Source organism: Cydia strobilella, chromosome 2 (genome assembly GCF_947568885.1).
Source record: "Cydia strobilella chromosome 2, ilCydStro3.1, whole genome shotgun sequence".
NCBI classification, from domain to species: domain Eukaryota; kingdom Metazoa; phylum Arthropoda; class Insecta; order Lepidoptera; family Tortricidae; genus Cydia; species Cydia strobilella.
In genome coordinates, this window is record NC_086042.1 from 8,462,562 (window position 1) to 8,480,142 (window position 17,581).

At 35.3% G+C, this 17,581-nt stretch overlaps 1 protein-coding gene across 1 annotated transcript in view; it reads right to left on the bottom strand.

Annotated features, from left to right (window-relative positions):
- LOC134750784 (uncharacterized) overlaps positions 1 to 11,178 on the bottom strand; it is a 42,194-nt gene extending 31,016 nt beyond the window's left edge. Inside the window, exon 1 of the mRNA XM_063686031.1 lies at positions 11,011 to 11,178. Coding sequence (XP_063542101.1) covers positions 11,011 to 11,038 — 28 coding nt within the window. The 5' untranslated portion in view covers positions 11,039 to 11,178. The remainder of the gene's footprint in view (positions 1 to 11,010) is intronic.
- Positions 11,179 to 17,581: the final 6,403 nt, after the last annotated feature.

Consider the following 17,581-nt stretch of genomic DNA (forward strand, 5'->3'; position numbering starts at 1 on the left):
TGTTCTCGTGCGCATATTGTATTAGGCGTTCTCCTCTGCCATTCCGTTTGCCGTAGCCATATTTGCCCATTATCAAATTTTCATGGGGTTTAGGTTGTCCAATTTTAGCATTGAAGTCACCGATAACTAGCCTGTTTTTGTCAGACAATTCTTGTGCTTTTGTTAAGTCGTTGTAGAATTTTGTGAGTGAAATAACAAATTAACAAATACTAAATAAATCTAAAATTCTTAAGATGCGTAAACGTCTCTGTGTCAGAACTCAAAACTAAAAAAAAAACTTGTTTATCAAATTATCCTTAGAGATGTCCTATAACATAACTAACTTCAGATTTCAGATAGATAAATAAAAACCATTTTTTGCATCGATTGCTTATATTGGTTGTTGTGCTATATGACATAATACATGCATTATATGCCTTTTATGTAGTTTATGTAACAGGATCCCTCTGGTGTTGCGGGTGTCCATGGGCGGCGATAATCGCTTACCTATCTAAAGACCTATCTAGCTATAACTCACTCCATAGAAATAAAGCTAAAAAAACCCTCTACGTGTAGAGGTAGTACCCAATTATTATTTTTACCACGGCGTAATTATACACCTAAACCTTCCTCAAGAATCACTATTGATAGGCGTAAACCGCATGAAAATCCGTTCAGTAGTTTTTTAAGGTATCGTGCCTATGCGGGGGGACTTTGTTTTATAAGATGTACTTAGTATGAACCCATAGGTATAAAATTGCAGCTTTCTAGCACTAACGGTCAGTGAGCACAGACGGACTGTCAAATGACAAATGTTTCGGCATTATCCTAAAACATTCAATTGGGCAAAGTAGGTAAAACTATAAATCTTTATTGAAAATGAGTGTTTAGTTCCATCTTCTGACATGATTTATCTAAGAAGACCAGTCATGTAGAAACTAGTGTTGCTTTAGCTTTAGATCAACCGCGCTCGTATCAAAACTGGTTGTGAAAACAAAGAGCCTGCGACTGCGACGAGCATCAGGAGGCCGATTCTGATTTATCGTTTCATTGCGGTTTGGATCTTGATTTGATACGACCTTGACGATCGCTCACGCTGATTGGCATGTGAAATGAAATGAAAGTCGACGCACCAATTGCCAAGACCATCGTAGGTCGTATCGAAACAAGATCAATAATGTAACAAATTGATCAATAATGTAACAAAATCAGAATCACCTTCAGCTTGTGCAATTTACTAGGAATTCCAAAGCCTAAAAGCCAATATACTTATTTACTTTTCCCTCATATTTAGTTGTAACCTGCTGCTTTAATGTTAGAAAATATGCGAAAGGAGGAAACAGTGACACCAGAAAGATGCAAAAATCTAAAAGCGGAATAATTGTAACGTAACTTAATGCCTCCCATGACTGATTAATTCCAATTGGAGCATTCATGAGTGACGCAAGACGTAATATCTCACTTTAATTACCTTCGGTGAAGAAAATATAATCAACTTTAAATAACTACGAGTGGCTAATATAGTAGATTGGTACTAGTGCGCCATAGCACAGCACACGACAGCAAAACATTTAAACCAGCTTAAGTTAGTCTACACCATTTAAATATGATTACTTAATTTCGCTATGATTGAATTTATGCTTACGCTATGATTAATGTGGTAATTTAATTCATTGTTTAAAGCGTTTATTGGTTGTATTACCATTTATTTACGCCATTGCATCTTGTGCCTCTACCAATCTCTACATACCTAGACTTTTATTACCAACTTGTAATTTAATGCAGCCTACTTCCATAATAAATGCAATGTACCTGCCCTTACAAGTATGTCTACAGCGAGTGCAGAAGCCGCATTTTAACTTAAAAAATCTGATCTTGATGTAACATTTCTGCAAATTTTTTGTAAACCTGTGTTGTGTACAATAAAGTGATTAGAGTAGTACCTAACTTCTACTACTAATATTTATTTATTTATTTTTATTTATTTAAACTTTATTGCACATAAAATTATAAGTACAAATGGCGGACTTAATGCCATAAGGCATTCTCTACCAGTCAACCACTGGGCTAAAAAGAGATGGTTGTTAGGTGCAGGATTAATACTCGAAAAATTAAAACGATAATCGCTACCTACTATTTACAAAATAAGTATTTACAAAATAAATACTAATTTATATACTATGAATTCATAAACTTAAACATATACTTTATATAATAATATTATTCTCTACTACTGTCTAGCTCACACTTACTATATCGGTGATAACGAGATGCACTGAGAGTAATATCAGACTTTAATGTTAAAATGTTTAGTGTTCGAATGCCTTCAAGTAGAAGACATTTAAGATTTTGATCTAAAGGCACTCTATTTCAAGGTACTAGGCACTGTTTGCTCTGCAAACACTAAAGGCTATGTCTTTTCCTGCGGCTCTTCGCAAGGTGAGAAAATTACTATAATCATCGGATCACCGGTTTTTATGTAGAACAGTGCAGCAGTGTAGGTCAAAATGGGCATGATTCGTGGCGTGTCAAGCAACTTACGAAATATCTGTTGATCTTTTGATCAGACTTTAAGTCGTTAAGGCAGAACAAAACATCGTCATAAAGAAGTCAACAATAATCTTTAATATAAAAAACCGACTTCTCAAAACAGTTTGAAATACCATATAAATCATTGGCTGGTTTTTAATTGATCACCAGTACCATAAGTAGTATAATTAATCCATTTCGTCACGTTTTTGTAGTAGCATTTCGTTTCTATAAGGATCGTAGTTCGAACCTAACCTAACCCACTTCTCTGATAGCAGTTCGGTTCTGTGAGGACCGCAGTTCAAACCTAACCTAACCCACTTATCTAGTAGCGTATCGTTTCTGTAACGGTCGCAGTTTTAACTCTCCGGGTCCGAGTCCGGGTCCCAGTCCAAGTACTCCAAGTCGAAATTGAAATCGCCAAATGTGTACAATGCGTCCTTGAAGAGTTCCGTTCTGATCATTATGAGCAGTTCCACTTAATCATGCCTTTAAGATTTGAGGAGTTCCGTCGATTCCTCATGGATCCCATCATCAGAACTCGAGCTTGACAAAAATGTGGTTGTTTAGCAAACATAATGAAGAGGACACATCGCCAAACGTGAACTATGCGTCGTTGAAGAGTTCCATTCTGATCATCATCAGCAGTTCCACTTCATTAAATGTCACTTTTTTAAATCTAAATGCTTGATTTGTTGATGAAAATACTAAAATCACTATATGTATGCCTTTAACATTTTAGGAGTTCCCTCGATTCCTTATGGATCTCATCATCAGAACTGCGTTTTGACAAAAGCGGGACCAATCTGTAAGTATATCTTACAATCAAAAAAAGAATTTTCAAAATCGGTCCAGAAATGACGGAGATATGGAGTAACAAACATAAAAAAACATGCAACCGAATTGATAACCTTCTTTGAGATTTGGAAGTCGGTTAAAAAAGCCCCTCACTATCAGCCCGTATTGTTGACGCTAACTAAACAGGGCGTTTTTGCTTGGTCTTTATTTGTAATAGGTATAAGTTAGGTAAAGTAATATTGCTATGCCCTTGCAGGGCTCATGTTTGAAACTACTCATTTGTTATTTAATACCCATATGTACCTACAACATAATTGCAAATAAAGAACTTGAAACTTGACTAATACTTACCTAATAGTGAAAAGTTAAGATCCTAAAGGTACCTAGGACATAATCATAATTGAACTACTTATTACAAAACACTATTAACCCGTGGAAAACGCGGAAGTCATTTAAAGCATGCAAAATAATATCAATTTTCGATTGTATCTAATAGAATCGATTGGCTCAAATTGCATTTGAAAGTTGATACGTTCCGTTTTAGTGAGTAATAATGCATATTATCGTAAATTACACATACCTACATTCAAACGTTCATGTGATGTATAATATACATAGACTCTTAATTAACTCTAACGGATACTTGCGCTTAAATCTGTAGGTCAATCAAACAAATATATGTAAGTAAATAGACTAAGCAGGTTAGGTACTTAGATACGTGTGTTATATAATAATAATAATTAAAGCATAGCAGAAACTTAATTGAGTGTCGTAACTTAAATCGGCGTTTAGTACTCAGTTTGTATATAATATGTATAGTGGGATACCTACTTTATCACATTAATCATCTAAAAGAAACTGTCATTACCTATATTGTGTTGCCGTTGCCACGGCTATGCGCGGTCACCTCAGGTCGCGGCGAACCATACGAGTAAACGGTGAAAGCGCCGCATCCGTAACTAACCGAGGTCCACTCCGTCATTTCACATCTAATTTACGCCCGGTGACATAAGGACACCGGACGATACCAAAAGCAACGCGGAACAGGGTTCGTAGCCAACGTGCAATCGTTAACGCTCTGTAGCGAACGAAACGCAACTGTCACTGTCGCACTAATAGGGAAGAGTGATAGAGAGAGATGACTACGATACGCTACGGAGCGTTTACGATTGGCACGTTGGCTACGCGCCCAGTTCTCAACTTCTCACTAACCCAACTGAGTAATTGAAAACCACATAACTATCAGGGCAAGAGAAAATTTTAAGATGGTTGGGAGTTGGGAGTACTATAACACTTTCTCGGCAAGTGCAACGCAACATATTCTTGTGATTTATAGTTAAATGCTTCTATAGGTATATAGTTACTGCATGCCTTATTTAGTCAGGTGCTGTGCTGTTATAGATCTGACCGGGTATTATAAAGTAGGTAGGGGAAACTGTTGTACCTTGGACCTAGTTTTACCTCAGACAGATGGCAATATTTCCACGGTTATTGAAATATTTCATTTATGTTATTTGAAATGTTATTATTAAGTATAAAAAACAAGAAACCTGAGAGCGGCCGGTAACTCAATATTAAAATATAAATTGTGTTATGAAAAGTCAAACTTAAGGTTTCATATTTGCCGTATTTCTAATTATTAGTTATCTATCTGCGTTGTAAGTTACCAAGTAATCGATCTTAGAAAGGATTCCTAAAATGTTTTAGGCTAAAATAAAAAACCAGCCAAGTGCGAGTCGTACTCGCGCACGAAAGGTTCCGTACCATTACGCAAAAAACGGCAAAAAAAAGATATTTATCAGTACGGTTTTTACTCACTATTATTTTTAGTCGCTTTTGGCGACATGACCGTACTGATAAATATTTTGAAATGTCTCACGATAGTTTAAGTGCGAAAAACAAGATGTTTATTGTATTGGAGCCTCACTTAAATATTTATTTTATTCTGTTAGTTTAGTATTTGTTGTTATAGCGGCAACAGAAATACATCATCTGTGAAAATTTCAACTGTCTAGCTAGCACGGTTCATGAGAACAGCCTGGTGACAGACGGACAACGGAGTTAGTAATAGGGTCCTGTTTTTACCCTTTGGGTACAAAACCCTAAAAATTACCGTTGCTAAATATAATATTTTTCTAAGGTAATTGTACTAGAAAAATCTATTGAATGGCGTAAAATTTAGTAATTAAAATTATCATGTGGTACAACGGGAAATGATGGATCATGGTACCTTGAACGCTTTTGCCTTTTTTTTCGTCAACGTATCACATCAAAATAAATAACCCAATCTTTAAATTTTATATCCTATTAGATAGGTAGTTTATTAATGTACCTATCTTATGATATTCAGATAAACAATAAATCTGCAGGCTTTAGTTTTTTTTTTCTAAAAATCATAAAAGAAAACCTGTCCGAGATAGGCGGTAGCATGGTTGCATTTTTATTGCCTGTCACTATGCCTGTCATTTTCGCACTTACAAACTTGTTTGTTCCCCTACCTATTTATTATGGTATTAATCATGTCTTATTATCGTTGTAGGTTAGTTGGAAATATTTATGTATACCACTCATAACTATTTAAATTGGTGACATGAAAATTGACAAATATAGATAAATATCATGCCTTAATAATAACCTACCTAATACCAATTTCCTATTGATAGGTAATCCACAATGCAATCATACTATCGATTTTTAGTTTGACTATTAATGAAGAAGATCGCTAATGTTTTCCGGATGTAAGTACCTAAGTATACAAGTTTGGTATGCAACTATGAATAGGTAATAATAATAACTATGGTGTGTTGCTGGTGTTACATCGCGTCGCGTCGCTCGTACACTCATTGCAACACGCGCAATGACCGATTATAGCATTAAAATACGATTCATAACTGGGAAATCAAGATGACTTCTTACGAATACGTAAGCAGTACGAGTACGTAAAATATGGCAATCATGATACAATTACACTCGGCGAATTAGTACGAAATGTCTATCCGCATTTATCGTTGTTTACATTGATGCTCAAGAATGTTCGTGGTAAAATTAACAGTAATGTTGCTTTTTGCGTTTTGATAAGAAATCAACGATTTTGTTCTAATGCTGAAAATCCGAATGATGCAAGTCCTATTTAGAGTGAATGCATAAGTTATTGGTAAAACAAAAGAATGCGACCGCTCTACGTTGCCGCCGCAACGACAGATGTATTTTAATTGCGGAAACGGCATCAGAACGCGGAGAGAGAAAGCCCCGTACGTATCAATGGTCGAAGCAAAAAGATTTCCTTATTTTAGAACTGTCCATCAAGCTCTAATCCGCCTGCATCTATTTTATTCTCAGGACAATGCCGATGCCGGGCTGGCCAGACACGCACCGCTCCATGACTCGCATCTCGCATTCTCGCATTACCGGTTAGTCCAAAATTTCTCTTAAATAAAACGAAGGTTCACGACCTCTGACGAGCCGTAGGTTGGCAAAAGCTGAATTTATTAAAAATTTCGTAACACACTCATTGAAAAATATAGTATTGACTTCAACGAATATCTGCGTCATAAATTCTCTTAATGAATATTGTATATCCTAATTAATTTCGTACCAATCCACATTAAAATGTAAACTTTCAATTTACTTTCAATATATTATGAATAGTTATTAACCACAATATAAATGACTACTCTAGGCAGATCGTTGCGGTTTAGTTGCTTCATTATAACGACGCGCGTTGTTTGATTTATAATGTTCTAAATATTTGAGTGTTACGAAACCTTGAAGTAATTTTAAGCAACTTTTAAATCTTGGTTTACCACTACGTTCACAAATGATTTCTAATGTTTGGGAGCAACTACCTACACGGATTCATATGGAAAATGTACCTATCATTGTAGCGTAATGCATGACGTGACGAGCAAATTTACGTTGGGTTATCGTTTATCGTAACTTGAACGTAATGGTTCACTTCATCCAAACCGTAGATGGTTTGTTTAAATATAAGTACCTAAATACCATACTACAGTGGACACCAAGAATTATTTTCATAACCGCAATATTTTAATAATGGGGCAATTAACTATATAATTATTAGTAAAAAAAAATTCTCATGATCTTAATTTTAGCATTGTTTAGCATTGTATCGTTTGCAGCTGGCTGTTACTATGAGCTGACCAAGTTGTTTACAGGTATTTCAAGTTAGGTAGCCCGTTTTGGTCCATTAGAATAACATTTATTTGTTATACATACATAGGTACGTAAATAAATATTACCTAACACTTCATGTATGTATGTATATATATACTTTATTGTACATAAAAAATAACAACACGAAAAACACAGTCACAGAAAAAATGAAACACAACAAGGCGAACTTATCCCTGTATGGGATCTCTTCCAGTTAACCTTTGAGGAAATGAGTTTAACCAAAAGTAACGACGAATAACAAACAAAAACATTACTTCATTAGTGGGTTATTAAGCTAACTTCGTAAATTGTGTTGATTCGTTAGAATATACCTACTAACTAAAACTACGAAGTTTTGTTCATTCATATATGATTGTCATTATTCTTGACAGCCAAATAGGTGTATGTACAGAATGTAGGCTGATACACAATTGGATACAAAATATCAAGTCAAAGATTCGATGTTGTCAAATAAACAATATTATCAATTATCATCACTATGTATTAATAGCCAATTTCACTACCCCTGCCCTGACGGATGATTGTTGCAATGCAAGTTTGGGTAATTCATTGTCGCTGACGCAGCTACGCCTACATTGTTTAAACGTATTACGATATTTCTTATTGCAATTACCGAATAGGTATATTTATATTGTCAAGTCTGTAAATAGTTCCGAAAGAGGGGCTCCATCAACGGTGTGATGGGTTCTATTTTGGGTTTCATATTATAATTAAAAGAACTTATTAAGTCGACATCCAGGCCACGCAGCCAACTGATCGCTTCAGGCAAAGATAGATATAACTCCGTAATAGATGGATACAGTCTAAGGAAAAAACGTGCCTCGAAAATCAAGAAAATTTGATTCTCGTTCAGAGGGCGCTACTAGTTTTGGCCAACTGTCGTATACATGGCGTTGACGGTTTCGTTTGTTATTTAACAATTTTAACGCATATCAGTGACAGAACATGGGTCAAAATCATACAAATAATTAATGCAAATAAAAAAATCATTTATCTATATTTAAATACATTTTATCGTATTTTTATAAATCTTCATTTTTAGTTTTAAAGTGTGTCGACAGATGGCAGTGAATTAACTGGGGTTACAAAATTTACTATGACAGTACCGCTCTAGTATAAGTTACTCTATGCTTCAGGTGTCAGATTTATAGAGATCCTCCGGGTTGCCTTACCTATAATCTTGTTTTGATTTAATTTTTCCAGGCACACTTCGTTGTCTTTCTTTTTATTATTCCAGCGATTCATATGCAATTGCAATTCAATAACAATGAGGGAAAAAATCTTTACAACCGATGCTCCGGAGTTTGTAATGTATATTATAAAATATAACTATAAGTAATTATCTTTGTTTTTTCTTACAGCAATACTCCGCAGCCTATTTAGCATAAAAGCCTGGTATATTTTGTCTTATAAATAATGGGTAATGATATCAAAGATATATAACTCCGTATAAGATAAGTAGATAGTCTAAGGAAAAAAACGTGCCTCGGAAAATCAAGAAAAAATTATGCTCGAGTAGATGGCGCCATACCTTTGGCCTATACTCGTGTAGATGGCGTCACCGTTTGATATTTAACAATTTTAACACATATCACTTCGTATCAGTGAAAGAACATGGGTTAAAGTCATATGGAGTTCTAAAAACGATAAATAAATAAACATTTATCCGTATATAATTATGCTTTTGATATTTTTATACATTTTAATTTTTAGTTTTAATCCTGAGTCGATAGATAGCAGTAAATTTACTGTGACTACAAAATATTCTATGACAATAACCCAGACAACCCTCTATATATACACTCTATTCTCTTTGATAATACATAGTAAGTGGGCAACCACTAATAATAATTAAGCGTTTATTCGAATATCGTCAGTCCGAGTTCTAGTTTTGCAGAGTAGCGCACTTACACTAGTACCTACCTATAAAATATCTACGTACCAGGTATAAAAAGACAAAGGTCTGGGCATTGTCCCTCGTGTCCCCGTCGCAATTGTACCACCACGGGTAGCGTAGCAATTCCACTACAATTATGCTGCTGCCGGTTTTTCTTGCGAGACATTGGCATTGAGTTCAACCTCGTTTACTAAGCACCTTTTTCGACGCTATTTTATACTGTTTTATTGTACAAACGCTGCATTAATGAACTACATTACTTATTTTGTAATGTAATCTTAATGCTGAAGAGAGGGACACTGTAGCCTAAACGGTTTCAGTGTCCGAGTCGTGTTGATATTTAAGTTCATATGTCATATGTTCCTATGTCCTAACTCCTATGTCGATGTAGATTGTGTTTAAGGGATAGTAAAGTAGAATCCTTGCTCGCGCTCGCTCGCTTCGAGACATAGCCTAATGTTTTCGAGCACTAATCATCTGATGAATTTGAATTTTTAGAGTTAGTTGTAAGTTGTTGCTGAATTCATCCTATCTGTCGCATTAAAAAAATATCATTGGTTTTCGTTGTTTCTTCTCGTTTTTATATAAGGTACTTTTTACATTCTCATGTTCGTAATTATACATTAAAGTTGTGATGACGCGTTTGACTTGCGTGGCTAGGGACACAGTTTTTAATTAATTAATATGGCCTTTGAAAAATCAGCTCCTAGGCAAATACTGGAGAGATAATAAGGCGAGTAATTAACCGCTGCAATTGCTACCACCTCGCGCGTATCTCCGGATCTCGATGGCATCACCACAGCACAGGCACATTCCATTTTATCGCAGTGTTTAAATTAAAGGACATGCTTTAATTACTTTTACATTGTGGTTGCTGAGCTATTTGTGTGAAGGTTGATCTTGATCGTATATGCAATTATGCATGTAAATAAATACAATACCGGCCAATAATATATCACCTCCATGTTGTTACGGTATAACTTCTTTTTATATGTATTTGTGAGTGACTTCCACCTCACTGCGTTAGGTAGTCTAGTAGTATTCCTTTGTACGGGCGATGAGAAAAATTGTTTTTTTTTTTTAATGTATTGTTAACTTAATTTTTTTACTAGAGGTTTTTTAGTAATATGCTGAGTATCCTTATTCACAGTATTTCATTGCAATATTCATCATACATTTGTATAAAATGACTAGTAAAATATGCAATCTACAAACTAACCTATATTGTTTACTCTATACAAGCTCATACAAAAACACTCAAAGGTGATATATTATTGGCCGGTACTGATATCCCCACAAATTATTTCAGTCAATGTTACTCAGATATCTATACCTACATAATTATAACGACGGCATAAGGGACTGAATCATTGTTTCGTCCCTGAAAGCATTTCCGGTTGATACTGATATTTATCTTTATGACACCTTTAGACAGAATTTAAATTAATACCTAAACAATTAGTAATATTTACGGCTATCATGGTTTATGACTAAGTAGTTTTATTTAATAAGCATACCTACTACTATATTATCATGTCAATAATATTATATAAATAAAAGTAAGAAACAAATAGTTCGCTTTTATATGCCAAAAGTTAGAGCAGATAGCTTACCGCATAAGACAAGCATTAAAGTCCCCATAGTGTCGAATTGTCATCAAAATATCCAATACTGCAAAGTCCTAAAATCGCACGTAAACACTGGTCGAATTTTCCCGCGGTTTCACACGCATGCGCCGTAGCCGAACTCGCGCGTGCGTTTGGCGCGCTTCGCGAAACAAATGAAGGCTCGGGAGCGTGCTTACAACCAGATTTGGTCAGGAAAAGCCCAACGCGTTTCCGAGCTACGCCGTGCGCTAACAATCCACCATACGTGAAAAACACAATCAGAATAGCTAGTTAACGTTTCTCACGGCTGGCACACTTAGCACAGTGGGCAATTCATTTCGACGACCCTTGCTTAAATGCTTATGAATCGTCATTGTTGGAACAACAAAGGACGTTGCCCCTGAATTCTAAGAAAATTGCATTGGTAGGTATATAATATACCTACTAGCAGCAGGCCCTTTTTTTTTTTTATAGAGGGGAAAATGCTTTTCGCATACCACCCAGGCGCGGGGACGGGCCTGGGATGGTTATGTGGGACTCCCGTATAGGCTCATGGGACCCACGGTTTACCCACTAAAAACCCCTCTTGACCGCCTCAGGGCTATAAGGCGAGGCCACAGGAACACTGGAGCACTCTTCCGCAGCACTAGCAGCAGGCCCTACCTTTTTATAAGCTTTTAAATAATTAATTTACAATTACCTATACAATACACCTGATAGTTTGACTATATACCTACCATAGAGTAACTTATTTTCTTGATTTTCGAGGCACGTTTTTTCCTTAGACTGTATCCATCTATTACGGAGTTATATCTATCTTTGATACCTACTTAATGCCAGATCTTTCAAAAAATGTTTTAATACTTTTAATCAACCATCTGAGAGCTGTGAGGACTCCAGTGATGGAGTGATGTAAACGTTAGAGTAAATATGCTTTCTAAAATACATAAACGAGACAAACTATTAAATTATCATAAAGGTGATTTTCCGCAATTAGTCTTGATGATCGGAATATATTAACAACTCACAAGCGATAACATCTTAACGGCTTTAGTTATTGTCTTAATGAATTATTTACACAATTTCACGTCAAATTGGCATGAAATTTTACTTATCTTCCTCGCGTTGTCCTAGCATTTTGCCACGACTCATGGGAGCCTGGGGTCCGCTTGGCAACGAATGGCATGAAATTTTAACTTTTTTTTAACTTCATTAATTTATTAAATCATTTTACGGTTTAGACTCACCGTGCTACCGTGTGTACGCAACACACGGTCGTCGTGAACGCTGCTCGCACTATTAGTGCTTGAGAAAGGAGACCTAGGCTCTCCGAAACATGTCGCGTGAGTGCCTAAAACAAGTGAGTCTAAACCGTAAAATGATTTAATATTAGTATGTCTCACAACAGTTTAAATTTGGTTCATTAATTTATTATTTTTGATCGTAAGGTGATAAAACAGACCACAATTTTCTACAACAAATTGGCATCGGAAATTGTACGGGTTATGTTCACCTTTCTAAATAATTGAGAGGTAACCATGTTCTGGACAGTAAAGTTGTAAGCAAACAGTACCTGAATATTCCTCTATGCATCTACTGAGTAGATTCTACTCACTAATGAAATGGTTGTTTTGCACCTATTTAATTTTTACCACTATCGCATGCAATTATGTCTAGGCAATAGGTGCTAGGTTTGCTTCAGGCCTTCTAAAAAAATATTTAAAATAGGTTACACAAATAAGGAAAATGGCGAAAACTTTGTTTTTTATGAGTATGAATACTACTACTAGTACCTACTTCTCTACAGTTTGCAGTATGATAGCAGAGCAGAAAATGCTTGATAAACGCTATCGTCAATATCATCATGTTAAAAGCGTTGCACTATACATTAACTTGTTCCACTAGCAGGTATTACCCAAGTTTTAAGGCAAAACTTATAATATGCAGAATTTAAATTAGGGAAGGCCTTGACGTAAGTATTTTTTTGCATAGGTTGATGAAATAAAGTATATATGTATCTATTAAATAAATTTTAATATTAAGGCACCACCACCGGTCGCATGGTCGCGATCATCACTACATACATAGTATAAAACAAAGTCGGTTTCCGCTGTCTGTCCGTCCGTCTGTCCCTATGTATGCTTAGATCTTTAAAACTACGCAACGGATTTTGATGCGGTTTTTTTAAATAGATATAGTGATTCAAGAGGAAGGTTTATATGTATAATTTGTAAAGGTTTTGTGTAAATTAGTTAAACTACCCGTGCGAAGCCGGGGCGGGTGGCTATTAGTTTTCGATATAAATATGCAGAATTCGGCCTTCTCGGATTTACATACCTACTTTCTACTCTTTCTAGTAAACTACGAATATTAATGTATTAAATAAATAAGGCAGCCGTCTGACGGATGAACAATATTTTTCGGATTTCATGTGTTTTACCTAATATCGTGTCTTTTTACGAATTTCAAGTCCCCTACTCAAAAAAAGCATGTTAATTGATTATATTTAAGTATTTCAGCATTTTTGAAAATTCATCCACTAAAGGGGGTTAAAAAGGGGTTGAAAATTTGTATCGAGTACAAACAGGTACTTTAACATGTCTTGAAAAAACATAACATTAATACAAGAAGTTATTTTACGGGTTTTTGAATATTCATCCCCTGAGAGGGTGAAAAGGGGCTTGAAAGTTTGCAGCGGGATGAACAATTTTGATGAAGTGGATAACTTGAAATTTCGTACACGTGTGCAATATTAGGAAACAAGATAAGTGGTTTCAGCGTTTTTAAAAATTCATCCCCTAAGATGGTAAAAAGGGGGTAGAAAGTTTGTATCGGGTCGAACATTTTTTGAGTCGTAGTGAAGGTTTACTTATGTCATAGAGTAACTTATACTAGAGCGGTACTGTCATAGTAAATTTTGTAACCCCAGTAAATTCACTGCCATCTGTTGACACACTTTAAAACTAAAAATTAAGATTTATAAAAATACGATAGAATGTATTTAAATATATATAAAGGATTTTTTTTATTTGCATTAATTATTTTTATGATTTTGACCCATGTTCTTTCACTGATATGCGTTAAAATTGTTAAATAACAAACGAAACCGTCAACGCCATCTATTCGACTGTAGGCCAAAACTAGTAGCGCCCTCTGAACGAGAATCAAATTTTCTTGATTTTCGAGGCACGTTTTTTCCTTAGACTGTATCCATCTATTACGGAGTTACATCTATCTTTGCTTATGTCTAGGAAGTAGTTAGGAGATATCAATAAAAAACATTAGATATGTATCACATTTTATTCCACCCCACCATCGTTATTGTTATAGCCCTTATCCATATAATTACTTACTAGATTTCCTTTCCGACTAAAAGGTAAGCACCACAATCTTTGTAAGTACCTACCTACCTACTCGTATTTACATCATACGCTAATTAGGAATGTTATAGTGAAAATACGGTTTTGAGCTGTTCTGTTCGTATAAGGATGTCCTTCTCGGTTTACTTAACTAGTAAAATACATTGTAATATAACATTTAAAATATTTCGCGTTTTGAACACATAAACACATATTAAATCACATTTACAATCGGGTCATTTGGGGGGGGGGGTTTGTCGAGGGAGCAAAAATCTAGTTGGAAGACCTGGCGTGATGCTACGCGCAGTTTTTTTTATCTTTAGTTTAGGCCACTCCTCTAGGTATAATTATATATACATCCTCAATAGATCTCCGATCTATATTGTACCTACAGTGTTTCAAACTATTCGCTGTGTTAAATCGTTCCGTAGTCTCATAATGTCTGGTCCCAGAATATCAAGTAAGTAATAAATACAATCAAAGCTTAGCTTAGGTATAAAAACAATGATTTGGTATATTTAAGTATTACAGTTGGCAACAAAAATATTTTTAATACAGTTGCTCAAAAAGTGCTACTTTTCGTGGCTAAACAGCCACGGAAAGTTGGCTTTCGCGAACTAGTGCTTTTTACTTTTCCAATTTTTTTTAAATTTTTACTTGTTCCAATTCATGACTACTTATTGATGAGTGTTAATATTAGTTTCCTTTAAACGTCGTAATAAACATAAAAACCTACTGTTAATGTAAGAATACGAAAAATATTAATATTTCATATTTTATTACTTACCTCTTCATCATTATAAGTATTATAACACGTTTATTTTTTAATGTTGAAAAACCGTTCTTAATAACTTGTCTGAATGGAACGGAACGCCTGTCAAAGAAGAGGCGTATTTTCTTACTGCAAGAATGTTTTAAGTTACCAAAGGCAACATTCGATATTGTTTTTATAAATATACGATACACAAATAATCGTAAACAACGATATTTAGGTAATAATAGTACAATGTTTTAATATTTACAATTGTTTCTGTCTTATAGTCTAAATGCATGTTATTTGAAAAAAAAAACTTCCATTGAAGTGGGTTCAATGATAGTAACAAAATCTATTCTAGTCGAATAAAAGCTAGAAAAACACCTCTTCATAATGTCAATGTCAATGATGTCACAGAATTAATAATATAAAAGTTTCGAATTCCATTCCTTACTTGCTGCTTTGCTTATTTTTTCGCAACTGTATTAAAAAACGTCGTTCGATACACGTGCGGATATGTCATTCTGTAATGACATACTTTCCGCACTAGCATCGAAATGTACTATTACAGTACGTAATGGTGCTACTTTCCCGCACTAGTGCGGTAATAAGCACTTTCCATGCCTATGTCGGGCCATATGTACTGAAAAATTTTGTACGATATACGTGCGAATAGTTAATTAACTCACAACTCGTTGCGAATTTTCTACTTTCCGCACTTGTATCGTAAATAACTGTTTTATATCTTGCCGTTTGTCCTCTAAGCGCCACTTGCTGGTGCAAGGTGCTGGTGGTGGGATGGTTCCCACTTACTCGGGGTTAACCGGTTAAACCGTTAACCCAGTGTCAAATTGTATTGGTAACCTGGTAATTCTAGGGTTAACCGATTAACCCCGGGTTAGTGGAATGGCGAAAGTGGGCCTAAGGGGATCATGAGTAAGATCATCATATTTCATCATTTAGCGGTAAATGAATACAAAGTGAATTTAATGTTTAAATGACAAACACAAATAAACAAACAAACGACGATCAAGCATGGTTACCTACCATATCAAACCGACTTATATATACTAGTACTTAGCGTACTATAAACTTTAAGGCTGGTTGTACATGCAAAATCGGTTCATAAGGCTAGTTATACACTACAATTATTTTCAAGTAAAGATATATATATATTATTAATTGTAATTGTATGTATGTGTATTGTAATAATATATATATCTTTACTTGAAAATAATTGTAGTGTATAACTAGCCTTATGAACCGATTTTGCATGTACAACCAGCCTTAAAGTTCATAGTCTATGATTGTTCATTATTTTAGTATGTGGGTATTTTTGCACTTTGTAATTTTTCCTCAGTCACCCGTTGACCACGAACGCTGTAAAGGCTTCGAAACGTCGGGATGTATTATAAATTCAATATACGCGATATAATCCGTTTTCATAGTTTTATTTCATGAGTAACTATCGCGGTAACCGAAGACAATATAACAAATGGCAGTGTTTTATCCCTTTCGGTCGCCATCGCAACTGTGTTTCACAACCAGTTGTCTACGAGGATTTTTAAGTCTTTCATGGCAACTGTGAATCTTGTGATAGAAGAACGATTACTATTCCTGTTAAGCAACAAGTTGCTAACAAGGAAAAATCTCAAAAGACCTAGTTGCTATATAAGTTCACTTTCTTTTTTGACAACCATAGTAGGGGTTTATGTTACACTAGCTGTTGCCCGCGATTTCGTACGCGTGGATTTGTATGTTAGTGGTTATATACATATACTAAATGAGCATAGAACATTATGCAGCAAAAGGGATGGTTAACCATTTTTTAATAAAACGCATGAGATTTGTCTGTCACAACCTACGAAGTTTCTCGATATAATCCGTCTCAACTCCCTTAGAAGATTTTCAAGTCCACTATTTAAAAGAAAGTTCACTCCCGATGCAAACTTTCAACCCCATTTTCACAACTTAGGGAATCAATTTTCAAAAACGTTGAAATCAGTTTTCGTCTATTTTCATATAAATTAAGTAATATCCGTTTACCAAGTTTCAAGTTCCTGGCTTAAAAGAAAACTTGTACCATATATAAACAACCCGGTTAAATTCCCGCGGCCGGGGGGACGGTGCGTAAATGCATTTCCCACTCCGAAAAAAAAACAAAAACAAGGGGTTGAATTTTCAAGACCGTCGAAATTACTTTTTTTAGGGTTCCGTCCGTACCTCAAAAGGGAAAAACCGGACCCTTATAGCCTTATAGTATCACTCGTGCGTCTGTCTGTCTGTCTGTCTGTCTGTCCGTCTGTCACAGCCTATTTTCTCCGAAACTACTGGACCAATTCAGTTGAAATTTGGTATACATATGTAAGTTTGTAACCCAAAGACGGACATGTAACGTAAACAAATAAATTTTAAACACGGGGGCCACTTGGGGGGGGTAAATGTGAAAATTAAAAAATAAAGT